The following is a 23731-nucleotide window of genomic DNA, read 5'->3' as shown; positions in this document are numbered from 1 at the left end:
GGCCGCGGCCCCGGCGCTTGTGTGTCTGCGAGCAGGCGAGGGGCGAGCGCCAGTGCGAGCGAGGCACCGAGAGAGCGCATGTCTCGTCCCCGCGAGCAGCCACTAGACGCTCCACCACCATCTTTTGCATGTGCAACATTTGCAGCCGGACGGAAAACCTCTCCCAGGGCTATGGAGACTGCGGGAAAAATCTGGCAGCTCGCGATGGATTGCTAGGTGGAAACAGTCAACCTCTGAAACCACGCAAACCTCTCTCCTGTTCGTTCTTTTTCTTCTTCTTCTTTTCCTTTTCTTTTCTTTTTCTTTTTTTTTTTTTTTTAATTTTAGCGCCATCGTCTTCAATGCCTCTCTAAACAGCCTTTAGGAAGAGTGTGAGAGAGAGCGCGCGCCAGGGAGAGGAGAAAAGAAGATGAGGATTATTTGCAGACAGATTGTCTTGTTGTTTTCTGGATTTTGGGGACTCGCCATGGGAGCCTTTCCGAGCAGCGTGCAAATAGGTAAGCTCTGGCCCGGTGGGGTGTGCATGTGGCTGGCTGTAGCGGGTATCCGAAAGTGAGTTAAATGAGTTGCTGGTAAGCAGTCCAGGGAAAGCTTCAGCGGCTCCCTTCCCCTCTGCTTCCCTCTTCTCCCTCTCTCTCCTTTACAGAAAGACTTCCTCTTGGGTGCAGGTTCCTTGGGAATATGCCCAGGGCAGCCCACCCATCGTCCTCAGCCCATATCCCTACTTCCACCTTCGGTGATAGTCGCTTAAGTGGGGTTGGAATAAGTTGGGGGAGAACCTTATTGGGGTTTGGTTGTATTTTATAAGATATTTCTTTTCATCCCTTTCTCCAGAGCATGAAAAGATGTCGAGTTTGTTTAAAAAAAATTTTTTTTAAATCCACTTCTTCCCAGGCTGGACGCCGTAGTTTTCTCGTTATTACAGAAAGGCACTGTTTGGGCAAAAAAACCCTTCCACCCGCACCCCCTGTTTTTTCTTGCTACCGGTTAGCAGATTCCAAAGTTAGATCCCTTTCCAGGAACCTTCTCTTCTTTTGTTTTGTTTTCCTGGCGAAGCTGTTGCCCTTCTTTCTCTGCCTGGACTTTATTTCCAGAGACCCCCACCCGCTCCCCCCGCCACCATCCTTGGCTTCCCCTGCTGTTCTCTCCTGTCTTTTAATGGGACGCAGCTATTGAATTTCTTCCAGCTAAGCCCAGCTTCAACACTGCATCATTTCTCGTGAACTGTGCACACAACGAAGCTATCGAGGCTGAGTCCACGAGCTGCAGAAAAACAAAGTTCACCTCCCCTTTCTGATTCCCCTCTTCCCTACATGTCACCGTGCCTTCGTTTCCGAGATTTAGTGCAAATCTCTTCCAGTTCATCTGCATGCATCTGAGAGAGAGAGAGAGAGAGAGAGAGAGAGAGAGAGAGAGAGAGAGAGAGAGAGAGAGAGAGAGAGATGCCCAGAGCTGGCTGATGTAGCGGCGCTGGAATCCTGGGGAGGGAAAGGGAGAGAAAGGAACACACACTCCATGGTCTCAGAGGTCATTGTGATCCTAACAAATGGGGACAAGAAAAAACACGGAGCTGCTCTAAAGACTGAAACACCAAGCATGCATCTTAGGGGACAAAGGGCAGTCACCCAAGATGTGGCAGGGAGGGCTCCTTAATTGTATGTGCTTGTGAATGGCAGTAGATCTGCCAGTGCTTGGGGTGGGTAGGACGTTTACAAGAGGAAACACTGAATGTGCTTTTCCTGCTGTCTTTGATAGGTGGTCTCTTCATCCGAAACACGGATCAGGAATACACTGCTTTTCGATTAGCAATTTTTCTTCATAACACCAGCCCCAATGCGTCGGAAGCTCCTTTTAATTTGGTACCTCATGTGGACAACATTGAGACAGCCAACAGTTTTGCTGTAACAAATGCCTGTAAGTAAATAAGTTATGGATAAATTAGAAGATAATTAAAATGAGGCAATTGAACTCCCCTTCCTCTTTGTTATTTATTTTTTCAGAAAAGAATCAAGATACATTTATCTAGTTTCAGAGCAAATCAGAGTTAAAACAAGATACGGCCTCAGAGAAATTCAGCTGATTCCTTTCCCTCTTTCTCTCTCTTTCTTTCTTCTTTCTTTCTTTCTTTTTTCTTTCTTTCTTTCTTTCTTTCTTTCTTTCTTTCTTTCTTTCTTTCTTTCTTCTCTTCCTTCCTTCCTTCTTCCCTTCCTTTCTCCTTCTTTCTTTCTTCCCTTTTTCTTTCTTTCTCTTCCTTCCTCTTTTCTTCAAATCTTATCTGGAAAACCCAAGTTAAATTCTCTTTTAACATTTCAGTGTTATTCTTATCATTTGAATGTCAGTTTAGTGAAACATGCACTCTGTCTAGTTTTTATTATTATTATTTTGTTCCTTTGGTTTTTCTTATTTGCTTTCCACTTAAGTAAGCATAGGTCTTGCTTTTAAAGAAGACACATGCTCTTTTACATGGGTGAAGGTGATGGAAGTCTTGCTAATAGTGAGAAAGAGAGGAGTGGTGGTGTGGAGGAGATATAGTGAGTCGGTTGGTTGACGCTGCAGATGATCTGGTGATGTCACTTGAGGCTGCCCTGCTCTTATATTCTGGGTTGTAAATGTCTGTTACTATCACGTAATGCATGTATCCTATGGATGTAGCTCCATGAATCTTCACTTTGGTGCCAAATCACGTTTGTCTCCTGTCCACTTAAATTCACAAACCCACCCAGCTGGATCTGTTATCCCACACAATGAAACTAAACTGGTAACCTTACCCAATGCTATAAGGAAACAATTATGCAGTCCTCTCCGCCAAGATACTGTGTAACTTAATGTAAAAAATATCATCAGCTGAGCATTAAGGTAAAACACTTTGAAATGGTATTTGTCCTGCCTTTTCACTCTTGGTGGTAGTACACGTTTCAGATACCTCCTCACTTTCTTACGCTAGCTTACATTGTTCTAAATTTATATGTTAAGATAGTGGCTATAGATTACATAAGACATAAAGAATAGTTTCTGCATCACATTTTGCATGTTTTCTCAGCAGTAATAAAAAGGTTTATTCAGAATTGTAAAGCATTTTCCATACATCAAGTCGGATGTATTTTAATTTAAAAATATTTTCAGCACATGAAAGTGTACTGAACGAGGGAACAAGTGAAACCGAAAACAAAGAATTTTACATCTATTTCAACTTAGATATTTTAATTCATACTTATTTGACAGCAATTCGTCTAACAGCACAATTACGTTTTCTTAATTTTTGGTGTCTATTACTTCTTTTTAGAAGTTTGTTTCATGAAGAGGTTGAAGCATTTGGCAGTTTTGTAAGCTGTCAAAATTGTGTTATTTTTCAGAAAGGCTATAGCTTCTATGAGTTATAACTTAATTTTAAAAGTCACTTGATGTATTTAGTGATAAAATTAATATTAAGTTAGAGCAAAAAGGAATTATTTTTTTAACAGAAATTCACATAAATTAGAACGAGGTTTTGTGAATAGTCATTTTTGTAAATTTTCTAAGTTATTAGTTTCATGTTTCAAGTTTTTAAAGGGATGTCAACATTTCCAATGGTTTTAGGGAAAGCATTCTTCTTCATACATGAATATTATCTCTTCATTTAAATATTTTTCTCAGATCTTGCCTAAGGCTCTATCAATACAAATGTTACCAACTTTAAAATTAATCCATGATCCAAACATATGCAAAGGTACTTTACCAGCAATAAATTACTTTTTAAATATTTATTATTATTAATAAATTTGGAAATATTTTCTTGGAAGTGGTAAATATATTAGTTTTATTTTTTATTTATAAGTAAAGATCTTAAATATTCTAAAGTTGTATTATGACTTTCAGCAATTAAACTATTTAGTGCTAATCCCTCTTTCCTCTTCATCGCCTGTTAACCTCATTTGGGATCATTTTAACTAGGACTATTTTATTTATGTGATAAAATACATATGAAATAAAATGATACTGGTAAAGTACTTGAAACCATATGAAATTGATAGAAAGCTGCATACAGAACTAAAAAGTAGAAAAAGCATGAACTATATATTCTGCTATTCTTTAGCATGTTAGGATTGAGACCATTGACACAAGTAAGCTTTAAGTCTGTTTATTCTGAATCAAAGTATAACACAATGTTTGTGATTTGATTGTTTTCATAATCACACGTAATTGATTTGTGTAGGTGTTTACAAATATTTTCAAAAACAAATTGTAAATAGGAGAAAACATTTTCTAGTAAATAAAAGGAAAATTATTTTGACAAATGAATATGCTGAGCATTCCCCAGACAAATTTAAGCAGAATTTGGGAAAAAATCAATCACGGGAGAATGTGGGTCAGGTGATTGGTGTTTGTTGAATGGACTGACCGAGGACAAACACACGTGATTTTCCAGTCTAATTAAAAGTGAAACGTAAGCAGTAGGTATAAGTCAACCTCATTTATCAAGTTCTGAGCCTTTGGGTGCAAAAGGGTAAAAATAGGTCTTGAAACTTAATATTCTAGAGAATTAACATTAAATTTATTCCTCACCATGTTACAGACTGGGTTTTTTAATTTGTCATGTTAGATTGAATATAAAGACATAGTATGTGACTGGTTAGGTTTATTTTAATTGGGATTTTCCTACAGTGTTTCTTGTAAATCTGTGGGGTCTAGATTGTCTGTGAATAAAGCACATTTACAGAACTTGTTTTATTGTTTTGTGGAATGTATACACCAAGAAAAAAGTCAAATTAAAGAATAAAGTGTGTTGGTTATCTAGTGGAGAGATAATTTCATACTGATTCTTCTGCCTCAAAATTAAATTAGTGTTCTGAGAATACTTTGACATTCTAAAGTATTCTATGTATAGAGTTTACATACATAAGTCTAAACCTGACTAATTCACTTATCATTTGGGGTATAAATTCCAATTTCCTGTGGGAGGGGCAGATAATTTTGGCTTATAGTTGAATTTAATTTCAACAGTATCTAATCTCTGTAAGATTAGGTTGAAATATTGTTTTTCCTTTTTAACTATTCACATTGTTGGAAACTCACACTTTGATGAATATTAAACTAAAATTATATGAAATACAGATAGTATATAATTATAACCATTTCAATAACAGAAAACATGACTATAATAAATAGTCCTTGTAGTCAAATTTCAAAATGTGATTAAAAGTACACATATTTCTGTCATGATATACTCACTGTATGAAGAATGAAAAAAATGAATATTTTAAAGATACATTTAATATGGACGTTTTAAAAATTAAACTCTCATACTATTTTATTTCAGGTAGATACAAAAATAGCTATCTTTGCAAACATAGCCTTTGAAAAATATTTGAGACAACCCAAAAGCAGGCAGTTTTCTTTCATTTTTCAGTAGTTAATGGATATAGATATTTTGGTTTCAAGGATGATATATGTTAAATTTGACCAAAAGTAATAACCAAAATACTAAATGTCTATCACTAAATTTTCTAAAAGATAAAAATATTTGAGATACTGCCATTATTGGTTTAATTCAGTTACATTAGGAACCCCATAAAAGAATCAGTCCTTTAAAAAGAAGTTTCTGTACAATAAAATCCACAAATATTCAGTTTCTGAAATTACCCATTTAAATTTTGGACGGCAATAGAAAGTACATAATACAACAGATCAAGTACTCACGTACTGTCTCATCTTGGTGGACTAATAAAATAATTTCATAGAATATTTCCAACTTTTTAAACTTTGTTAGGATGAACCAATTGGTTAATAGTTTTCTTTTTTTTTTAATGAGGCATTTTTCTTGCTCATTTTTTGTGTCTAAAATCATTCTATTCAATTGTTTAAAAGATGATGGATTGAGAATTTGTAAAAATCACAAATAGAATCGATATTAAACCCTAGTAATGATGAAAAAGGTGTTATTTTCAAAAGCTGAATATGAGTTCTGATGTGGATGATGTCCTTGTCAACTCTAAATATCGACGATGAGTGATACTTGTAAAAGCAGTTTGGTATATAAAATAGAGTCGTTTGGTTCATTTAAATATATTGAAAATGTGACACTACGTCCAGCAGACTCTGAAGAATTTTCCACTTATGTAGTAGGTACGTAATAAAAACTCACTGACTTTAAGTGGATTAAATAAGACAATATTGGGGGTTTAACTCAACAAAGTCTAAATATGATGGTACATTTTCTCTTCCAGGAACATGAAGCCCTAAAAAGGCACTCTAAGGGTTTACATTGGACAATATAGTAATTGTAAACATGCTAAAGATAAAATTTTGATGGTTTGACTTGCAAAGTTGTTAGTAAAGATACATTAGAATTAAATACTGTTTGACTATTGTTTGGGAGAAAATGAATAGTGATGTGACTCTACTGTAACTCTCACTAGGTTTCCTTATTTTGAATTGATAGCCAGATCCCATGATAATTTGAAATAATTCTTTAGTGGTTTGCTTTTTCCTGTCTTACCTTAATTTTTCATCCTGAGACTAATAACAAAGATATGAGTGATACTCCTATGGTTTGTCCCTTTCATAAATGATAGAATGATGCAAATTTCTCATTGACATATTTCAGAGTTGTGACAGGATTAAGCGTCCAGAAAGTTGTCAAAAAACTTAACTTTTTTTTTCAATCTTGATTGTTCCAAGTGTCATTTATTTTCCAAAGAAGAAATGTCTTACTTCCTGGCATTGGGAAATTATATATTAAATAAAATATCACACTATTATATTTCATGTGGATACCAAAATAGTTGTCTTTGCAAACAAACAAACATATTAGGTAAATTGGACACACACACACATATATGTATATGTGTATGCTTCAATTGCAGAGTAATACTATTATTGTCTAGATTTTAAATGAAGAATAAATACAATGCACCTTACATTTTGTGACAACACATACTTTTAAAACTGTTTTTATATGCATGATTTTATCCGACCTCAAGTTAATCCAACAGTGAGACAGCTGAGAAGAAAAATCATTTTGTAGTCAAGCCAGCTTTGACTCAAAGGAGTTACTTTACTCTCCAAAGACTGTGAAGTAACGAATTGCAAAGCCAGGGTTTGAACCAGGTCTTATGCACGCTATCTTAGTACTTTTATCAGGAGGCCATAAGGATGTGAAAATATATGACATCTATATACTTGCTTAAGTGAAGAAAGAAAAAAAACCTTGCATTTATCCTTTCTCTAATTTAGCTGCAACGTTTTGAAGAAAATAGGGCAAGACAGTTCTGGGCAACTTATTCATTAATCACATGACATTGAGTGATACAGCAAAGGCTGAAGTCATATTATGTAATGAAGCTATCCATTCATTCATTTGATTAGATAATGAATGTATCCACTTTTACTCATGAAACATATTTATCAGGAGCAACTTTATTCAAGACATTATGCTAGCAACTCACAACACAGAAACTTACAAGTGTATTTGCTGACCTCAAGGAGCTGATAGTTCATGAGAAAGAGACAAACCGGTGATTACAGTACGGCTTATGGTCTAGTATGGTGAAATGCTGTGACAGAGAAAAAGGGCTAGGAGAGAGATGAAGACAGGAATGATTATTACATCAGTCCTGGAATACCACCCTAAAGATGATATTGCCTGCTCTGGGTATTAAGGTCTAGTTGAGTCATTCGAAAAAGAAAGAGGAAGGAGGGCATGCCTGGCCAAAGAAGAGGAACGTAGGGAGACACCAAGGTGTGAGAGAACCAGGTATTCAGGAGCCACTGAGTATGGGTTAGTCTGCCAGTAATACTGAGTGTGAGAAGCAGAAGTGTGTTAAAGGGAGAGGCTTTGCAGATCTGTAGCTGTCTTGAACGTCAGGACATTCTTCTGAATACAAAGGAGGACCATAAATGATTTGAGCATAATAATGACATGACCAGATTTATATTTCACAAAGTACAGGCTGATTGCAAGAGGAAGAATGAGTTGGAAGAGGACAAAATGGGAAGGAAAAGATCAGTTAGCTGAGTGCTGAAGTAATAAAATTTAGAATGATGGATGCGTGGTTAAAAGTAGAAGCAGTGAGGAGACAAAAAGCACATAGATCCAATAGCATGGAATTTTTGAAAGGACGTAGTGGTTTGTGGGAGGTCTCGGTGGGAGGGTGGAGAGGAAGTATGGTAAAATAAAAGATGGTTTTTCAGGTTTCTGACCTGGGCAAATGTTTAGGTAGTGAGGAAAAAAGGGACACACAGGAGAAGGAGCAGACCTGAGTGGAGAAGGTGACTTGAGTGTGGACATACTGATTTTGTGGTGTTAGTAAGATATCCAAAGGGAAATATTCAGGAGAGAGTTGAATAAGTGTCTGGAGCTCTTGGGTTCAGACTCAGCTGAAGACTGGTGATCAGTGAGAGCGAGAGCCTTGGAAGTGAAGGAGGTCACCCAGAGAGAGCAGAAGCAGGGCAAGACCACTGAGGACCAAACTCTAGGAGGAACCCAGTATTTGAGGAGAAAGGAGAGGAAGAGGAAAAAACAAAGGAAACTGAAGGAGAAGGACCAGAGACCCCAGAGGATAATGTGGCAAGAGTAATTTCATAGGAGCCAAGAGGTGTGAAGAATGTCAATTTCATGTGGTTGACCTTGTCAAAGTCTGCAGAGTTTAAATAAAGGATTGCAAGCATGATTGTAATATCTTTAACATAGGTCTTTTCTTTGTTATTTTCAGAGTACTTTTTGTTTGTTTCTTTATTTTTGTATTTTTTTCCGGGAAGAAAAAAAAGCAGCCTTTCTTAACTCCACCGAGATTCCACTACAGCATAATCATGTGTTTATATTGGCCTAAAATATTATCCTCTGTCATTTGGAGATAGGGAGAAATAATGTACTTGGGACTTTTGAGTCAGATGACTTTGAATTTGCAGCCTGATGGTGGGTAAGATATGAACCCTTCTGAGGCTCGGTTTCATCTATTAATGCAGGGAAATCACATATGCCACATACAAATTTTCAGAATATTAGGATGTTCTGCCTACAGGTAGAACTCAGTTAACTGTATTACATTTTCTCTTTTCTTTTTCTTTTTCTTTCTTTTTTTGAGTTGGAGTCTCACTCCATTGCCCAAGCTAGAGTGCAGTGGCACACTCAAGGCCACCCCAGTGTCAACCCTCTGGGCTCTGACGATCCTTCTACCTCAGCCTTCCAAGTAACCAGAACTACAAGTGTACGCTACCATGGCTGGCTAATTTTTCGATCTATTGTAGAGAAGAGGTCTCATCAAGCTGTCCAGGCTGGTCTCAAACCCATGGGTTCAGGCAATCCTCTCACCTCATCCTCCCAGAATGTTGAGATTACAGGCTGAGCCACTGAGCCCGGCACTGTATTTCATTTTCTGTGTCATATGGAACATTTATTTCTGAGACAGACTTAACATTTACATTATTTATATTTATATTTTGGAAAAAGCATTTTGTTTTAAATAAATATATTCTGTCGATATTCCATAGAAATTTTTTTGACTCTCACTGAATTGTTAATTTTAATTTATGTATACAAGTCTAAAACCATATTTGTCAAAATTATGCCTAAGTCCCAAGAGAGGGTAGATTTATCTGAGATCTATGGACCATTCAGAGGGAGGATTGTCTCATTGATAGATTAAAGGAGGTCAATGAATTCTCCTAATTTTATGCAAAATTGTGTGTACTTGTGCACAGTGTGTGTGTGTTTACAGAGACACAAATAAACTTTTGAACAGCTACTCAATGAGTTCCAGTCACGAAAAAGGCCCGGTACTTCAGCTCTAAAGGAGCCACACATAAATTAGATTAACAAACAGCCCTTCATTCCCCATCTTCATCATTTTAGAAGCAGAATAAAATTTAGCCTTGAAACCAACCAGGAACTTTTTCATAAAATCCATCTCCACTAACTTCTTCCCTGACAAAGAACTTACAGAAAATAATCAGTGGATTTCAGTGGGAAAATCCTTGGCTTGGTCTTCAGCCTTTCAATCTCTCATCTTAGGATTCTTATCACTTCACTTACTATCATAAGTGCTACGTATTCTGCATCAGCTCATTCTATTTTTATCATATTTATCTTTTCCCTTACCCTCACCGCTCCAGGAACGCCATGTTCTTGAAGGTCATCAGTGACTTACAAATTAGTAAATCCAATTGCTGTTTCTTAGCCCTCCTCTCAGGATGGTTTGCAGGAATTTGACATTGCTGACAATTCCTTGTTCTTTGAAACTCATTCCTCCTCTGATAATAATAATAGCTTCTCTACTGTAATGCAGTGCTGTATACCAGTGTTTTCTGTTATCTCAACATTTACACAACTCTGAGGAGTAGGCATTATTACTGTTATTATCATTTTATAGGTGGAGAAACTGAAGATTTTGAATAGCTAGGAAAATTTGTTCAAGACCGCAAAGTATCCCGAACAACTTAATTTAAAATCAATTCTCTTAGCCGGGCTCGGTGGCTCAGCCTGTAATCCCGCGCCTTTGAGGTGAGTGAATTGCCTGAGCCCGCGGGTTTGAGACCCGCCTGGGCAGCAAGACCTCATCTCTACAATAAATCAAAAAATCAGCCGAGCGTGGTAGCGCATGCCTGTAATTCCAGCTCCTTGGAAGGCTGAGGCGAAAGGATCGCCGGAGCCCAGCAGGTCGAGGCTGCGGTGACCAGGAGCAGCCACTGCACTCCAGTCCGGGCGACAGAGTGAGACTCCAACTCAAAAAAAAAAAAAAATCAGTTCTCTTAACCACTACACTCTTTGCCTACCTATCACATCATGGAATCTGGATCAGTACAGTACCTCTTATCACTCAGCGTGATTGTAGCTGGTTAACTACAGAAAAATTAATAACTTAAATATCAAGATTTTTTTACTCAAAGCTACCACTTTCGCAACTTTTATTCACCCCAACAAATATGTATGTATTTTTTCTTCTATGTGATTTTTTAATGCAACACACAAAATTCGGAATTCTAAATGGTAACACCCTCATTAGTTGATATTGCCAAATTTGTGTCATAAATACAACCATGTGTAAAAATGACTAAATGACTCTTTTAACTGTTTTGCAAACAGTGTTGGGTGCTTCATTAGTTGGCCAGCCAAAATATTTTTTATAGGAGCATTACTTGATTTCAGGATAACCACAGATATTCAAAACTGTTTTCCCAAGTGCTTTAAGATTTTCTTGGATATCAGATATTCTATTTCAGTTTTTTGGTTTTTTTTGACATCAGTTTTTGGATTCCAAATAAATATCATGATGACTATATTAAATCACCCTAGATCAAAATCACTTCACCTTTTACAGCATTATCACTTGCCTCCGACTTAATGAAATGTTGGTATTATCTCTAAAAAGTTCAATGTTATGTTATAATTAAAAGGTAAAAAAAATTGAAATTTATGCGTTCTTCCAATAAGTCACTATAGTTCTGCAGATATAGCAAAAAATTACACCATAAGTCATAATCAGTGTTTGCTTATTTTTATTGCTTAAATGCTTGTTCTAAAATAAGCACTTTTCATCAGTAACATTAAATATATTACATTTGTGTTTTCTATATTTTATGTTTATCTAAAAATGCATGCATACTTGTAGAAATTGTAAATAATTCATCTGTCTTAAATTGTCAAAATAGTCCTTAGTCTTATCACTTGGAGACAGAGTAAACAGTTTGCAATAGATCTTTCCAGACTTCTTTTATCTTTTTCTGTGTAGACCTAGAGTACTAAAGAGTACTATTAACATAAGTTTCTAATATATATCTAGAAATCTAGTCAAGCTCAGTGCTTTACGTCTGTAATCCCAGCACTTACAGAGGCCAAAGCAAGAGGACTACTTGAGCCAAGGAGTTTAAGACCATCCTGGGAAACATAGCAAGATCTCATATCTACAAAGAAAATTTTTAAATAGATAAAAAAATTTTAAAATATATCTAGAAATGAAAGTATTTAATTACGTCAGTGTATAAGAACTGTCCAATTTCTTATACCGATACATAACATGCTATTGTATAATGTTTCTGTGATTAATGTACTCAGTCTCCTGGACATCAACGTTTAGATTATTTCCACATATTTGTTCCCACATTTTTAATAGTGCAAACAACAACATCAGAAACTCTTTATGTACTTGTGTGACTATTCCTCAAGGATCAATTTCAGGAAGTAAAGTCATCATGTCAAATATTGTATATTTTTATTTTAGTAGGTATTATCATATCTTCTTCTAAAAAAATGTTATTTAATGTTGAACCATGACCAAGCTCGGTGGCTTAGCCTGTCATCCCAGCACTTTGGGAGGTTGAGGCAAGAGGATTGCCTGAGACTGCGGGTTCAAAACCAGCCTAGGCAATATGGTGAGATCTCGTCTTTACAATAAACCAAAAATTTAGGCAGGCGTGATAGTGCATGCCTGTAGTTCTGGCTACTTGGAAGGCTGAGGTGGAAAGATTGCCAGAGCTCAGTAGGTCGATACTGGGGTGGCCGTGAACGTGGCCCTGCACTCCAGCCTGGGCGACGGAGTGAGACTCCAACTAAAAAAAAAAAAAAAAAAAAAAATGGCGAAACACATATGTGTGAGAAAAATTGTTTTCCTGTGACCTTCCAACACTAGTCATTATCAGTCTCTTGAATCTTCACTTGTCCTGGTGGACAAAGATGACTTCTACCTGCTGCTTTAATTTGCATACTTTTGATTAATCATGAAGCTGAGAAAATTCTCCTATAAGGCCTGTGTGCTTTCTCCCTGAGCTAGTTTTTCTTTTCCTTTGCCAATGTTTTCTTCTTTATTTACAACAATATTTTATATACTGTAGAAATTAGCCCTTTGTCATATACGTTGTGAATGTTTTTCCACTTTGCCTTTGGCTTCTATCTTTATTTATGATGTCTTTTGCCATACAGATATTTCAAGGTTTTTGTTTTTGTTTTTGTTTTTTAGTCAGGGTCTCACTCTGTCACCAAGGCTGGAGTGCGGTGACACGATTCTGGGCTCACCTCAGCCTTGACCTCCTGGGTTCAGGCAATTCTCCTGCCTCAGCCTCCCAGGTGGCTAGTACTACAGGTACTTACCACCACACCTAGCTAATTTAAAAAAATTTTTTCTTATTTTTTTGTAGAGATGAGGTCTTTCTATGTTGCCTAGACTGAATTTCAAATTTCTCTTTAGTCAAATTGAAAGAGTTACCCATTTTCTTATTTTGTGTTATGCTTCTGTGTTTTGTGTTATGCTTATAAAAGTGTTCCTATCCCTAAAATGTTATACCGCATTTTTCTAATAGCCTTATGGTTTTAAATATTATATTTATTTATATCAATTTTTTCTTATGTGTGTTAAGAATTTATCTTTACTCATTTTTTTCTGCATTATTTATTTGAATGAGCTATTTCTTTATAAATTCTTTGAGTTGCTATATTTGTGCATTTTGTTTTCTGTTTGTTTGTTTGAGTCAGGGTCTCACTCTATTGCCTAGGCTGACATACAATGGCACCATTATAACTCACCACAGTCTCAACCTCCTGGCCATCCTTCCATCTCAGTCCCCCAGGTTGCTGGGACTACAGTCATGCACCACCATCCTTTGCTTTTTTTTTTTTTTTTTTTTTGAGACGAGGTCTTGCTATGTTGCACAAGATGGTATGGAACTCCTGGACTCAAGCAATCCTCCCAAAGTGATGGAATTGCAGGAGTGAGTCACCACACTTGGCCTGACTCCCCTTTTTGACTGAATTTGAGCTTGGGTAGAAATTCTGCCTTTTATGTCTTTTGAATTTCTCCTATTTACTGTTCTTCACTTACCTACCGTTTTTCTGGTAGACCCTCGGGGTCATGTTTCCAATTTTGATATCTGATCTACTATCTTACTCCTTCTGTTACTGTTGGGGATTTTTCTCTCTTTCTTCTGATTGTCATTCACGATCTGACCAAGTCCTCTTGTTTCTACCTCCAAAGTGCACCACAGATGTTTTCACGGCCTCCATCTCTTACACCACACCTGCCATCCATGTCAACGATATGGCTTTGACAGTTTCATAATTAACTTCCTGCTTCTGCGCTCGATCTTCCTCCATCTTCTTTGCATACGGGAGCCAGGGGCCTGAATTTCGAAATCAAAGTCTGCTCCTTTCTTACTTAGAGCCCTCCGGGGGGGTTTCATTCTCTCAGGATAAAATCCACATCTTCGCTACGGTCCTGCATGATCTGACCCTTGCCCACTTCTTTGCCATATTGACCATGCTACAGTCAACCCTGGTCATCTTTCCTCTATGCCTTTGCACTTGCCATTTCTTTCTCTTGAAGCCCTCCAATCCAGCTATCTCCTTGACTAGAGTTTTCTGAACCTTTAAGACAAATATCACCACTTCAGAATGCCTTGGTCGTTACACTCTCTAGCCTAATCCTCCCACTCTAAAATATCAGTCGCTCTATATCATCTTACCAACCTAATGATCATCTTTGGTTTATCACAATCTGTAATTGCTATTGTCTTCTATTTGTTTCTCTATGTTTCATCTATATTCCCCAATAGAAAAAAAAATTTTTAGAACCAAGGGCTGTGTAGGAGGAAAATAAGTCCTAAAAGGAAGAAGTTGAGACTGTTAATATAAATTCACATATGTTGTGCTGGCCAGATTGCACTTCGATACATTTAAATCTAGTAGAAAAGAACTTCTAGGTGCTTACAATATTTGGTGTCTGCTGACAAAAGAACCTGAAAATGCTGATACAAACTACTTTGAAAGTAGAAGGAAGCACATTTGGGGAGCCCAGGTGAACTAGTAAGCACACTCAAGAGAATCCCATCTGTTCAGACATTGGCTGCTTCCTCAGCACTTCTCAAAACTCATGGAAGTAGAAGACTTTTGAGAAAGAGGGATTCGAGTCTAATGTCTAATATTATTTTTTTCAAGGCTTGATATTCTACATTGAACCTTGTGTAGTAAATTTCACAAACAAGTTGTGAGTTTCTGCAATGCTTTATTTCTTCCTTATTTGACACTAGGTTATCCTTGGTTAATTACTTAACTTCCAACTTCCAACAGTCTTACCTAGTCAAGTTTTAAAGAGATTTCATTTCTTTTTTGTTCCAAAGATTTAGCATCAAGAGAGATTTTTTTTCTCCTAAAAACATTGCATGCCTTTTCCTTTCATAATAGGAATTTTGTAAGTCAAAATGTTTCTTTCTTTGCTGTGACAAAGAGGAAGCTCAATTAAAAATGTATTATTTAGTAAAAGTGTTTTTCTTTTAGAAAATTAATTTTTTTGTTTTTATGTTGTGTGTGTGTGTGCGTGTGTGTGTGTAGTATACTAATATATAGAGAATTCTATATAGATATAGACTATATATACAAAAATCAGGGACATATGTTTTTATGTACTTAATTTCTATATATATATAGAAAATATATATACATATATATGCATTATATATTGAATACCTGCCATAGAAACCTATGCATATCATTTTTGGAAAGTAGTACAGAGGTGCTGTGGTTATAAATTTAAAAAGTCTAGATGAAATCTCATAAACACAAATGTAGGTTAGATTTTGCTTAAATCATTGAATTTCCTTTTTAGCCTTTTCAATATCTTGTATGTGTCTTGGATGACAGAGAGAAAAAGTGAGATTTCTCATTTCTGTTAGACTGTGAGTGAGTTCCTTGGAAACAAAGATGACACTGTATTAAAAACTCTACCATAAGGGCGTATTACAGTGCCTGGAACATAAGTGTTTCATACTCAATAGTTCTTTGCCAATTCACTGTAGGGAGGAAGGGAGATGGGGAGGAAACCCATTTCTTGACTGGGTATCTGGAGTAACTAGTTCTTAGCCCAAATAGAATAACACAAAACAAATCTAGTTTCTTGTCCATCACATTTTTTAAAAACAGATGTCACACATCCCCTTAGTACTTTCTTCCCCAAGCTAAATAACATTTCTTTAAATAATATAGTTTTTCAAATTTTTAGCATCCAAGTTTTGGAATTCTGAATGCCCTCTGAAATTACTATGATTTTGTTAAAATATAATGACCTATCTTAACTTCCACACTCCTGTCATGATCGGTACAGAATAAAACTCCACATTCCTGATATTCATGATTATGAACTGGCTTGATGTGGCTGGGTGAGAATATTAATTCCAATTATTTAGACATTCTACACATAGAGGGCAGCTCAAGATGATTTGGGTTTTAGTCCATTACATCATTGTGTCAGTCTGTGTTAAATTTGTGATCAATTAAAATTTCACACTCTGCTCTCTTTTCCACATGAGTAGTTACACATGACTTTCCTGAAAAGTGTTTTTTAAATTTTATCATGAGAGATTTTATGTTCTCTCTTAAATTTCAATCTACTTGGAAACATCAAGACCACCTTCAATCTTAATTAAGTTAGTTATAAACTATTTTAAATTCTATGTGACTCTTGACGGTATGGTTATCCATATTGCTCATTAAAATTCAAAATAGACTGGAATATAGAATAGATATAGGTTGACACTGGAGTATGAATCAGTACTTTTTAGGTATGTAGGGGCAGTTAAGGGTGAATTCAAAAATAATTAATTGATCAAATTCCCCCATATTATTCCTAAAGACTGCCATTTCATAGCACTTGTAAAAAAAAATTTTAGGTTAGAAAACATAGTTTATTTAGAACATAAAGTAGAAAGAAAGAGAGGAGATTCACCTCTCCAAAGGAGGAGAGGAGACCAAAGCTTAGAAAACATGGTGGCAGCCATAGCTCAAAGACCACATAACTACACCAGAGTTTAGTAAAACAATGGTCATAATTTTTTAATATTAGAACAAATATAGCGGCTGTGAAATCTTGAGAAAATATTTCAATGCAGTTATGTTGGATAAAGGATTACACACACACACACACTTCAGATTTAAAAGAATGGGCAAAATATTCATAATTGGCATAAATAAGTCTAGTAAACAAACTATAAAGTATTTTTAACCTTAATCAGAGAAAAAAGTTAAAAGTATATAGACAGTTTTACGTAGCAAATTAGCTAATTTGGATGGTAAAGATGAAGAGAATTTTAAGTCACTCAAGATAACTGGAGCCTTTAAAATTGATGCCAAGCTTTGAAAATCAATTTGTAACAATTTACCAAAAACCATTAAAATGTTCGAATCATTTGACCCCATGAATATAGGAAAATCACTAGCCTTGAAATGCTCATTAAAGCATTACCTTGCAATATTTAGTTGGGGGGGTGAATAAATTAATTAAGATCCAGCCAGACTATTTAAGGAAGTACGTTGACTGTGAGGGTTCTCTGACTTGTGCCAACAATTTTATGTTAGGATTTGTTACAGACTCTTTATGTATTTTTTTTTCTTTATTTAAATTATTTTATTTTATTTTATTACAAAAGAGCCAGTGTCATGGTAGAGGAAAAAAAAAAGTGTTCTAGTCAGATATTAAAAAGGTTGCGCTCAAAATGTAATAATGATTTATGGAGCTCATATTGCTAGTTGAATGATTTTTAAAAGCACCAATTGTTTAGAAGCGTATACCATACCAATCCTGGACAGTGTCCAGGTAGAGATAGGTGCATTGTTCATCTTGTACAGATTTTTGGAAATCCTAGTCAAAGAATGATACGGGAAAACACTGCTGTTGATCTCGCCTCAGTCTGTCTTCTGTTCCTGTTCCCTCACCTCTCATTCTCCTAAGCTCTTAAGGTGTGGGGGAAAGAGTCAGAACTTACGTGACAATCTGCTTGGGCCTTGAGAGATGCGTGAGATTCTACTAGGCTGTAAAGAGACAGAAAGTATTTCAGGCAGACAGACAAAACAGCATCGTAGGAAAAGCGTACGTGCATGGACAACTTTAGAGAACAATCATGTGACCGGAGAAGAAAGTATGGGTTGGGGGGCTGACAGAAGATAGAATAGAAAGGTGGAGGGGTAGAGAAGAGGGTGGAGTCAGCACTGCAGAGACAGGGAGGGGCCTCGTAAATTGCCCTGACGGCTAGGCTAAGGATGTTGTTCTGTGTTCTGGTGCAGAAACAGCAAGAATTATTTTAAGCAATGTATAGCATAATTATGTTTGTGTTTCAGAAAGACTTCTAGCAGCAGTGTTCATCATTCATGTATATAGCAAAGCATGGTTCCTTTCCCATGCCAAATACACTAAGAAACCATTTTCTAGACAAGAAATGCTATTTTGTTACTTCAGTCGCTGTTTGTGGAACCCATTATTGTGTGTAATTCTACTCACTATTTTCCAGCAAGGACTGTTATAGTTCCAGCAACAAATACTTAGTTTACAATCTCAACCACGTATCTTCAGAACTGCAAACCGGATCTTTTATGATAATAAGCAGGTTGAAAAAGAGCTGGTATTTGTGGAAGGAAAGAAAACAAAATCAAGCACCATTATAATATATATAAAGGCAATTAAATCTTACAGAGTACTAGAGATTCTGGTAGAATACAATATATTCCATTTCGGATTAAATTTCAGACAACTCTTCCCTATTTAAAGTTGACATTCTTGGCAGATGTTACTTATTTAATTTAGTTGGTACAAATAAGAATCTATACCACAATTGTGACTTGCCATTCAATCACAAACTACAGGATAGTCAGAGCTACTTTCTTTTCTTTTTCTTTGTTTTTGTTTTGTGTTGTTGTTGTTGTTTTTGATTTGAGGTCTTGCTTTGTCACCCAGGCTGGAGCAGAGTGGCAAGGTCATAGCTGACCATAGTCTCAACTTCCTGGGCTCAGGCAATCTTTCTGCCTCAGCTTTTCGAACAGCTGTGATTATAGGCATGAATCACCATGCCCTGCTAATTTCTAAAATTTGTTTGTAGAGATGAGGTCTCACTATGTTACCCAGGCTGGTCACACACACATAGCCTACCACAGGTTAAATACAATAGGATAGCAACCAATAATTTGCAAGATTTGGTTATTCATTCCCTTCAAAATAATGGATTACGAACTTTCATGTCCATACTTTTGCCCAGTGTTATTTGGAAGTGTATTTATTCATTAAAAACAAAAAAACAGCAAACATATATAGAGTAACTTTATAAATAACCATATTTTGTTATATATATCATATATCAAAACGTTTGTTTTCTGTACATATTAATAAGTACATGCCTTTATGATTTGATTTTTGTTGTTTTCACAAGATTTGGTAATGATTACTATCAGGAAAACATTAAGGAAGTGTGGAAACATGCCTGATTTTATGTAAGTGATGACATCACAGATTATAAAAGAAGTGTGAATATTTTTATTGAGAGGGAACTGTTGCTGAAAGAGCATTTTATCTTCAAAACTGCAATGTTTTTATACTTTATTTATTTCAAAGGTAAATTTTCTATTTAGGGATAGAAATACTCTAGTCCTTGAGTAATATTAGATTGTAGCCAATGGGCTATTTATCTGAGAGGGTAGCTAAATAATAAATATTATACATATATCTTAGACATCATGCTTCAGAGATTTCTAACGTGAAAAATATGAACAATATAAGGAAGAGTGAAAAATATAGGTATGCTTTTGATTACAATTTCATTAGAACTATAATATATGAGATTGAAAAAGACGATACCAAAATGCTGTTAGTGATTATTTTTCTTTAGTATTACTATGTAGAATTTCCATTTTTAATCTGAATACTTCCGAATTTGTACATATTTACAAAAAACATATTTATTTATACTTTTTTCTGATTGATAATCCCTCTATAAAAGAAAAGGCAGTGATCTTGCCACTAAATATTGAGCTTTTCTTGCTCTGTCTAAATGGAACAACTAAACTAGGAGAGTCTTTAGGCATTTTAGTCAATATCATGGTTTATTGTCAGACTATCTGGCCCACTTAGCATTTGCCATGCTTTATCTCTTTGGTTGCATGCTTTAATTAATTTAAAATGAAAATACCAGGTTTAATAAACTAAAATTATTGTCATTATATTTGCTAACTTTAGCTCATTAAAGGAACCAAGGAAATTTGTTATTACAGGCATTTGTCATTGCCAGCTGAAGAAATCTATAACTTACTGAGCATATCTTATTTTCAATTAGGCAGAAAGGACAGTAGTGCATGACTGAGCCGACGGCTCTTGGATATCTGGTCACGTTTTTTCTGCCCATCCCAGACTGGTTTAGTCTCCTTTGCTATAATTCCAGGGCGCCTTTGACTTACCTTGCTGTGTCATATTAGTGTTTAGCCGTACGTCCTCTTTCCCGTGGAATGTAAGCTCCTGAATGACTCGGATGCTACCATATTTGTGAGTAAATTTGTCCCTAGTGCTTGGTTCGTGGCTCAATGCCTCTCACATAATAACACTAAATATTCACTAAAGGTATGGATATGGAAAAGGAGGGATTTGGGATTGATGGTTTTAAACATATTAGTATTTTAATTCAATCTTTTAGCACCAATTAAGGCATTAAATGTAGCAGCCTGTCAGTGGGCACTGGAAGTATTCAAAAATTAAGAGCAATTTTTATGAACTATCCCATATGAGTAGATGCCTAGGAAAGGATCACAAATCATTATTCATTAAAACACATTGCCTTCAACCTTTAGAATCTAAGAGTCCTCTAATGAGAATCTTCAGGTAGAAGGGACAGTCATACATACAAGTTGCCCTCCATCCTTCCTCTGAGTTCTTATATCTCATGTAGATTATTTCACCTAATTGTTGATCCTGCCAGGATGTCTGGCCATGAACAGGGATATCACAGCTCGCCATTTAGAATTCTGAAGAAGATTCACTCTCATTCCCACTCCCCACCTTGTTTAATACAAAGCATCTACACCTACTATGTCCTCTCACTTCTACCCAGTTTCAAAGATGATATTTCTGTGTCTCAAGTGCCAAGCAATATTCTACTCATGGTACACAGACCTCTCCGCTGCCTAGTAGCGTACAGTCTAGTGAAGACCACTGAAAATCTCAATGTAATGTGAAAAAGCTGTGATTACATTGGACAGAGGCAACCATCCCTGCTTGGGTTTCTTCATATATTTATAATTTACTTCAAAAGGTGTTTTCTCTTTTCTCTTCACATAGGGTCAAAGGATAGCTTGGCTGTCTCATATAAAACTGAGATAACAAGCTAAGGAAAAATATTGTGCATTGGTCAGACTAATCTGATTAATAAAGTAAAAGTGGACTGTTTTTCTTAGATGTCAGAATTTGCATAGAGAGAAATGAGCAATTAAATAAAACAAAATCCTTTGGCAACCCAAGATTAGATCCAACAGCTGTGCATCTGAGTCACTCACATTGTCTCACAGACACCAGACTACTTATCACTTCCATATTTGATATGCTTTATGCATCTGTGTGTGTTTGTTACCAAATTATTGGCCCTTGTTAATATGCAGCTTCCTAAGTGTTCAATTGTCACTTTAATTAATTGAATGTTCACTTGGCAACTGTCTTGCTTTCTTCATTGTGGCATGAATGTTGTTGAAAAGGAGCATTAAACGTGATATTGGACCTTAAAAAGCCTATCATGAGTTGGAAGGACAGAAGTAACTTACGAAATAAGGTGATAAGTAAGTGTTAAATTAAAAGGTGATATGCATTGTATAGTAATTCCCAAAGTAGTAGTATCAGAAGAGGTCATACTTTATTACAAATATAAAGCTTAATTCAATGGGATTTAGTCTTGAATAAATAGGGAGGCAGGAGAAAGATATAAAAAAAGGATTGGACAGAGCAAATGAAAATCCTAACATAGAAAATGAGATGAGGTGGCATGACAGAACATCTCGCTGGATTTGCATTTAGTTAGAGGGAAGGAAAACGGGGAGGCCTAATTATAAACTTGGTACCTTAAAAGGCAAGAAAAGAAGAGTGAATTTGTTTGAGCAGGGGATTGGTATATAGACTTCAAGGACTATAATTCTGGCATGGGTATGCAGTATCAACTAAAGAATTAAGACAAGACACAAGAAAGGATAATGAAACGAATAAAGTCCCACTCTCTCAAGTCTTGTCGCTTCTCATTATTTTGAGTTCTCTTTGCTCTGGAGTTTTAGCTGGCTCCCCGTCTCACCACAGAAGAACGTCTTTTTCAAACGTGTCTGTCATTTGTATTTTCCCAATTTCAAAAACAGTCACACTGCTTTGAATGTTTTTTTCCACTTTCTTTTCATTGGTAGGAACTTTCCCAACCCTCCAAATCTAGCTATCTGGTCTAGAAGTAGAGCAGAGCCTGGAGAGCCAGACCTGGATTTGGGTCCCCGCTTACTGCTCCCTGGCTATGTGAATCGTTGACCTCCTTTGGTTCCAGGAGCTTAAATTATAACTTCAGAGGAAAAACATCTTGCTTTGTCTTTAATTGGAAACATTTAAAACAATGTGCGTTAAAATACAGCATATACAGTGTTTAGACATTGTCCTCTAAGGGTTAGTATAACCACAGTAATCACTGAAATAGTGATTTGCATCATTCACTCAGTTTCAGGCATACACCATAAAATGGGCTTTATGGTTGAGGAGGTGAGAAAGAAGGGATCTTTAGGATTGTGAACTAGAAGATAGTGAAAGGTGATGCTATTCATCAGAAAATACATGTGGAATCAAAGGTCCTGAAGCAATATTATGGATTCATTTTGGAGCTGATTGAGTTAGAAATGTCTGTCCTGTGTGCAGTAGTGCATTATGTATTATTTTGTACATTATGAAAAATGTAAACTTCCATAGGTGCTCAATAATGACTTGTTCTGAATGATTGCAATTTAAAAATAACTTTACTATTCCATTTATATGGATTATTGTTTGAAAATGACAGAAATTCAACAACTTCCTTTTTAAAACCATACCTTATGCTTCACAGCTAACAATATTGGCGTTCCTTAAAAGTTTTATACGTATTTCTATATAAAGTGTTTGCTATTACATTCAAAGAAACTAACACTAAAATGTCAATTAACAAATTATCCAGAAGTTGTACATCAGTAGACTATAAGTTTCTTGAGGGCAAAGTTTACATAGTGTGTAACACAGTATATAAACTGTAGGAAACCTCAGTAGATATGTATAAATATAAATTTTAATTATTATACAAGCTGTGAATCTACAGATCAAGTGTAATTGTTCTGGAGTTTAGAGACCATTAAAGAAAAACAAACTTATCCATACCATGCTTTCTTTCAAAGAGTCTCTAGATATGCCTCATTAAAATAATTGAAACCAAGTTTGAAAATCTCTAGTACTATGGAAAAGTAATTCTGCACTTGTAAGAGCTGTAGTTCAGATTTAGTTCAACAACAAAATCAGAATCACAGACCTGGAAGGGTCTTTTTTGACATTACTTAAGTAACAACCAGTTTACCATTAACAAAATCTTTCCTATGACCTACACTAATTGAGTCTCAAACAGCACTGGGAAATAACTAAAAATATCAGACTGGAAAATGAGACTCCTGAAACTAACCTGGTGCTTAGGGCTCTTAGGCTTAAAAGGGTTTCTGCCAATTCCTGGATCTCATAACCTTAGGCAGGTTATTCAACCTTTCTGAGTCTCAGTTTCCTGAACTGCAAAACAGGGATAGCAGTAAGAGCCTAAAAGGCTACCGTGAGCGTTTTGGAGAACTTGCCTATAAAGTGCTTAACCCAGTGCCTGCTGCATGTACTAACCTACTATTCTGAATACCTTACTGCTTGCCCAAGTATCCTCATGTAGAAAACAGACTTCAACTCAAGTCTCTGTCTCCAAATTCTGTGATGTTTTACCTATTTTG

The 23731-nt window shown here is 36.0% G+C and overlaps 1 protein-coding gene across 4 annotated transcripts in view; it reads left to right on the top strand.

Moving 5' to 3' along the window:
* Positions 1-6: 6 nt before the first annotated feature.
* The window catches only part of GRIA4 (glutamate ionotropic receptor AMPA type subunit 4), a 360991-nt gene continuing 337266 nt past the window's right edge, over positions 7-23731 (top strand). For all 4 annotated transcript variants that reach the window (XM_008064832.2, XM_008064829.2, XM_008064830.2 and 1 more), the window contains exons 1-2: positions 7-497; positions 1756-1914. In XM_008064832.2, the coding sequence (XP_008063023.1) occupies positions 410-497; positions 1756-1914 (247 nt within the window). In that variant the 5' untranslated portion in view covers positions 7-409. The remainder of the gene's footprint in view (positions 498-1755; positions 1915-23731) is intronic.

The sequence above is a fragment of the Carlito syrichta genome, unplaced genomic scaffold (assembly GCF_000164805.1).
Source record: "Carlito syrichta isolate Samal-C Ts95f unplaced genomic scaffold, Tarsius_syrichta-2.0.1 Scaffold308079, whole genome shotgun sequence".
Lineage (NCBI taxonomy): Eukaryota > Metazoa > Chordata > Mammalia > Primates > Tarsiidae > Carlito > Carlito syrichta.
Note: the sequence above shows the minus strand (reverse complement) of the source record. Positions and strands in the feature narration are given on the sequence as shown.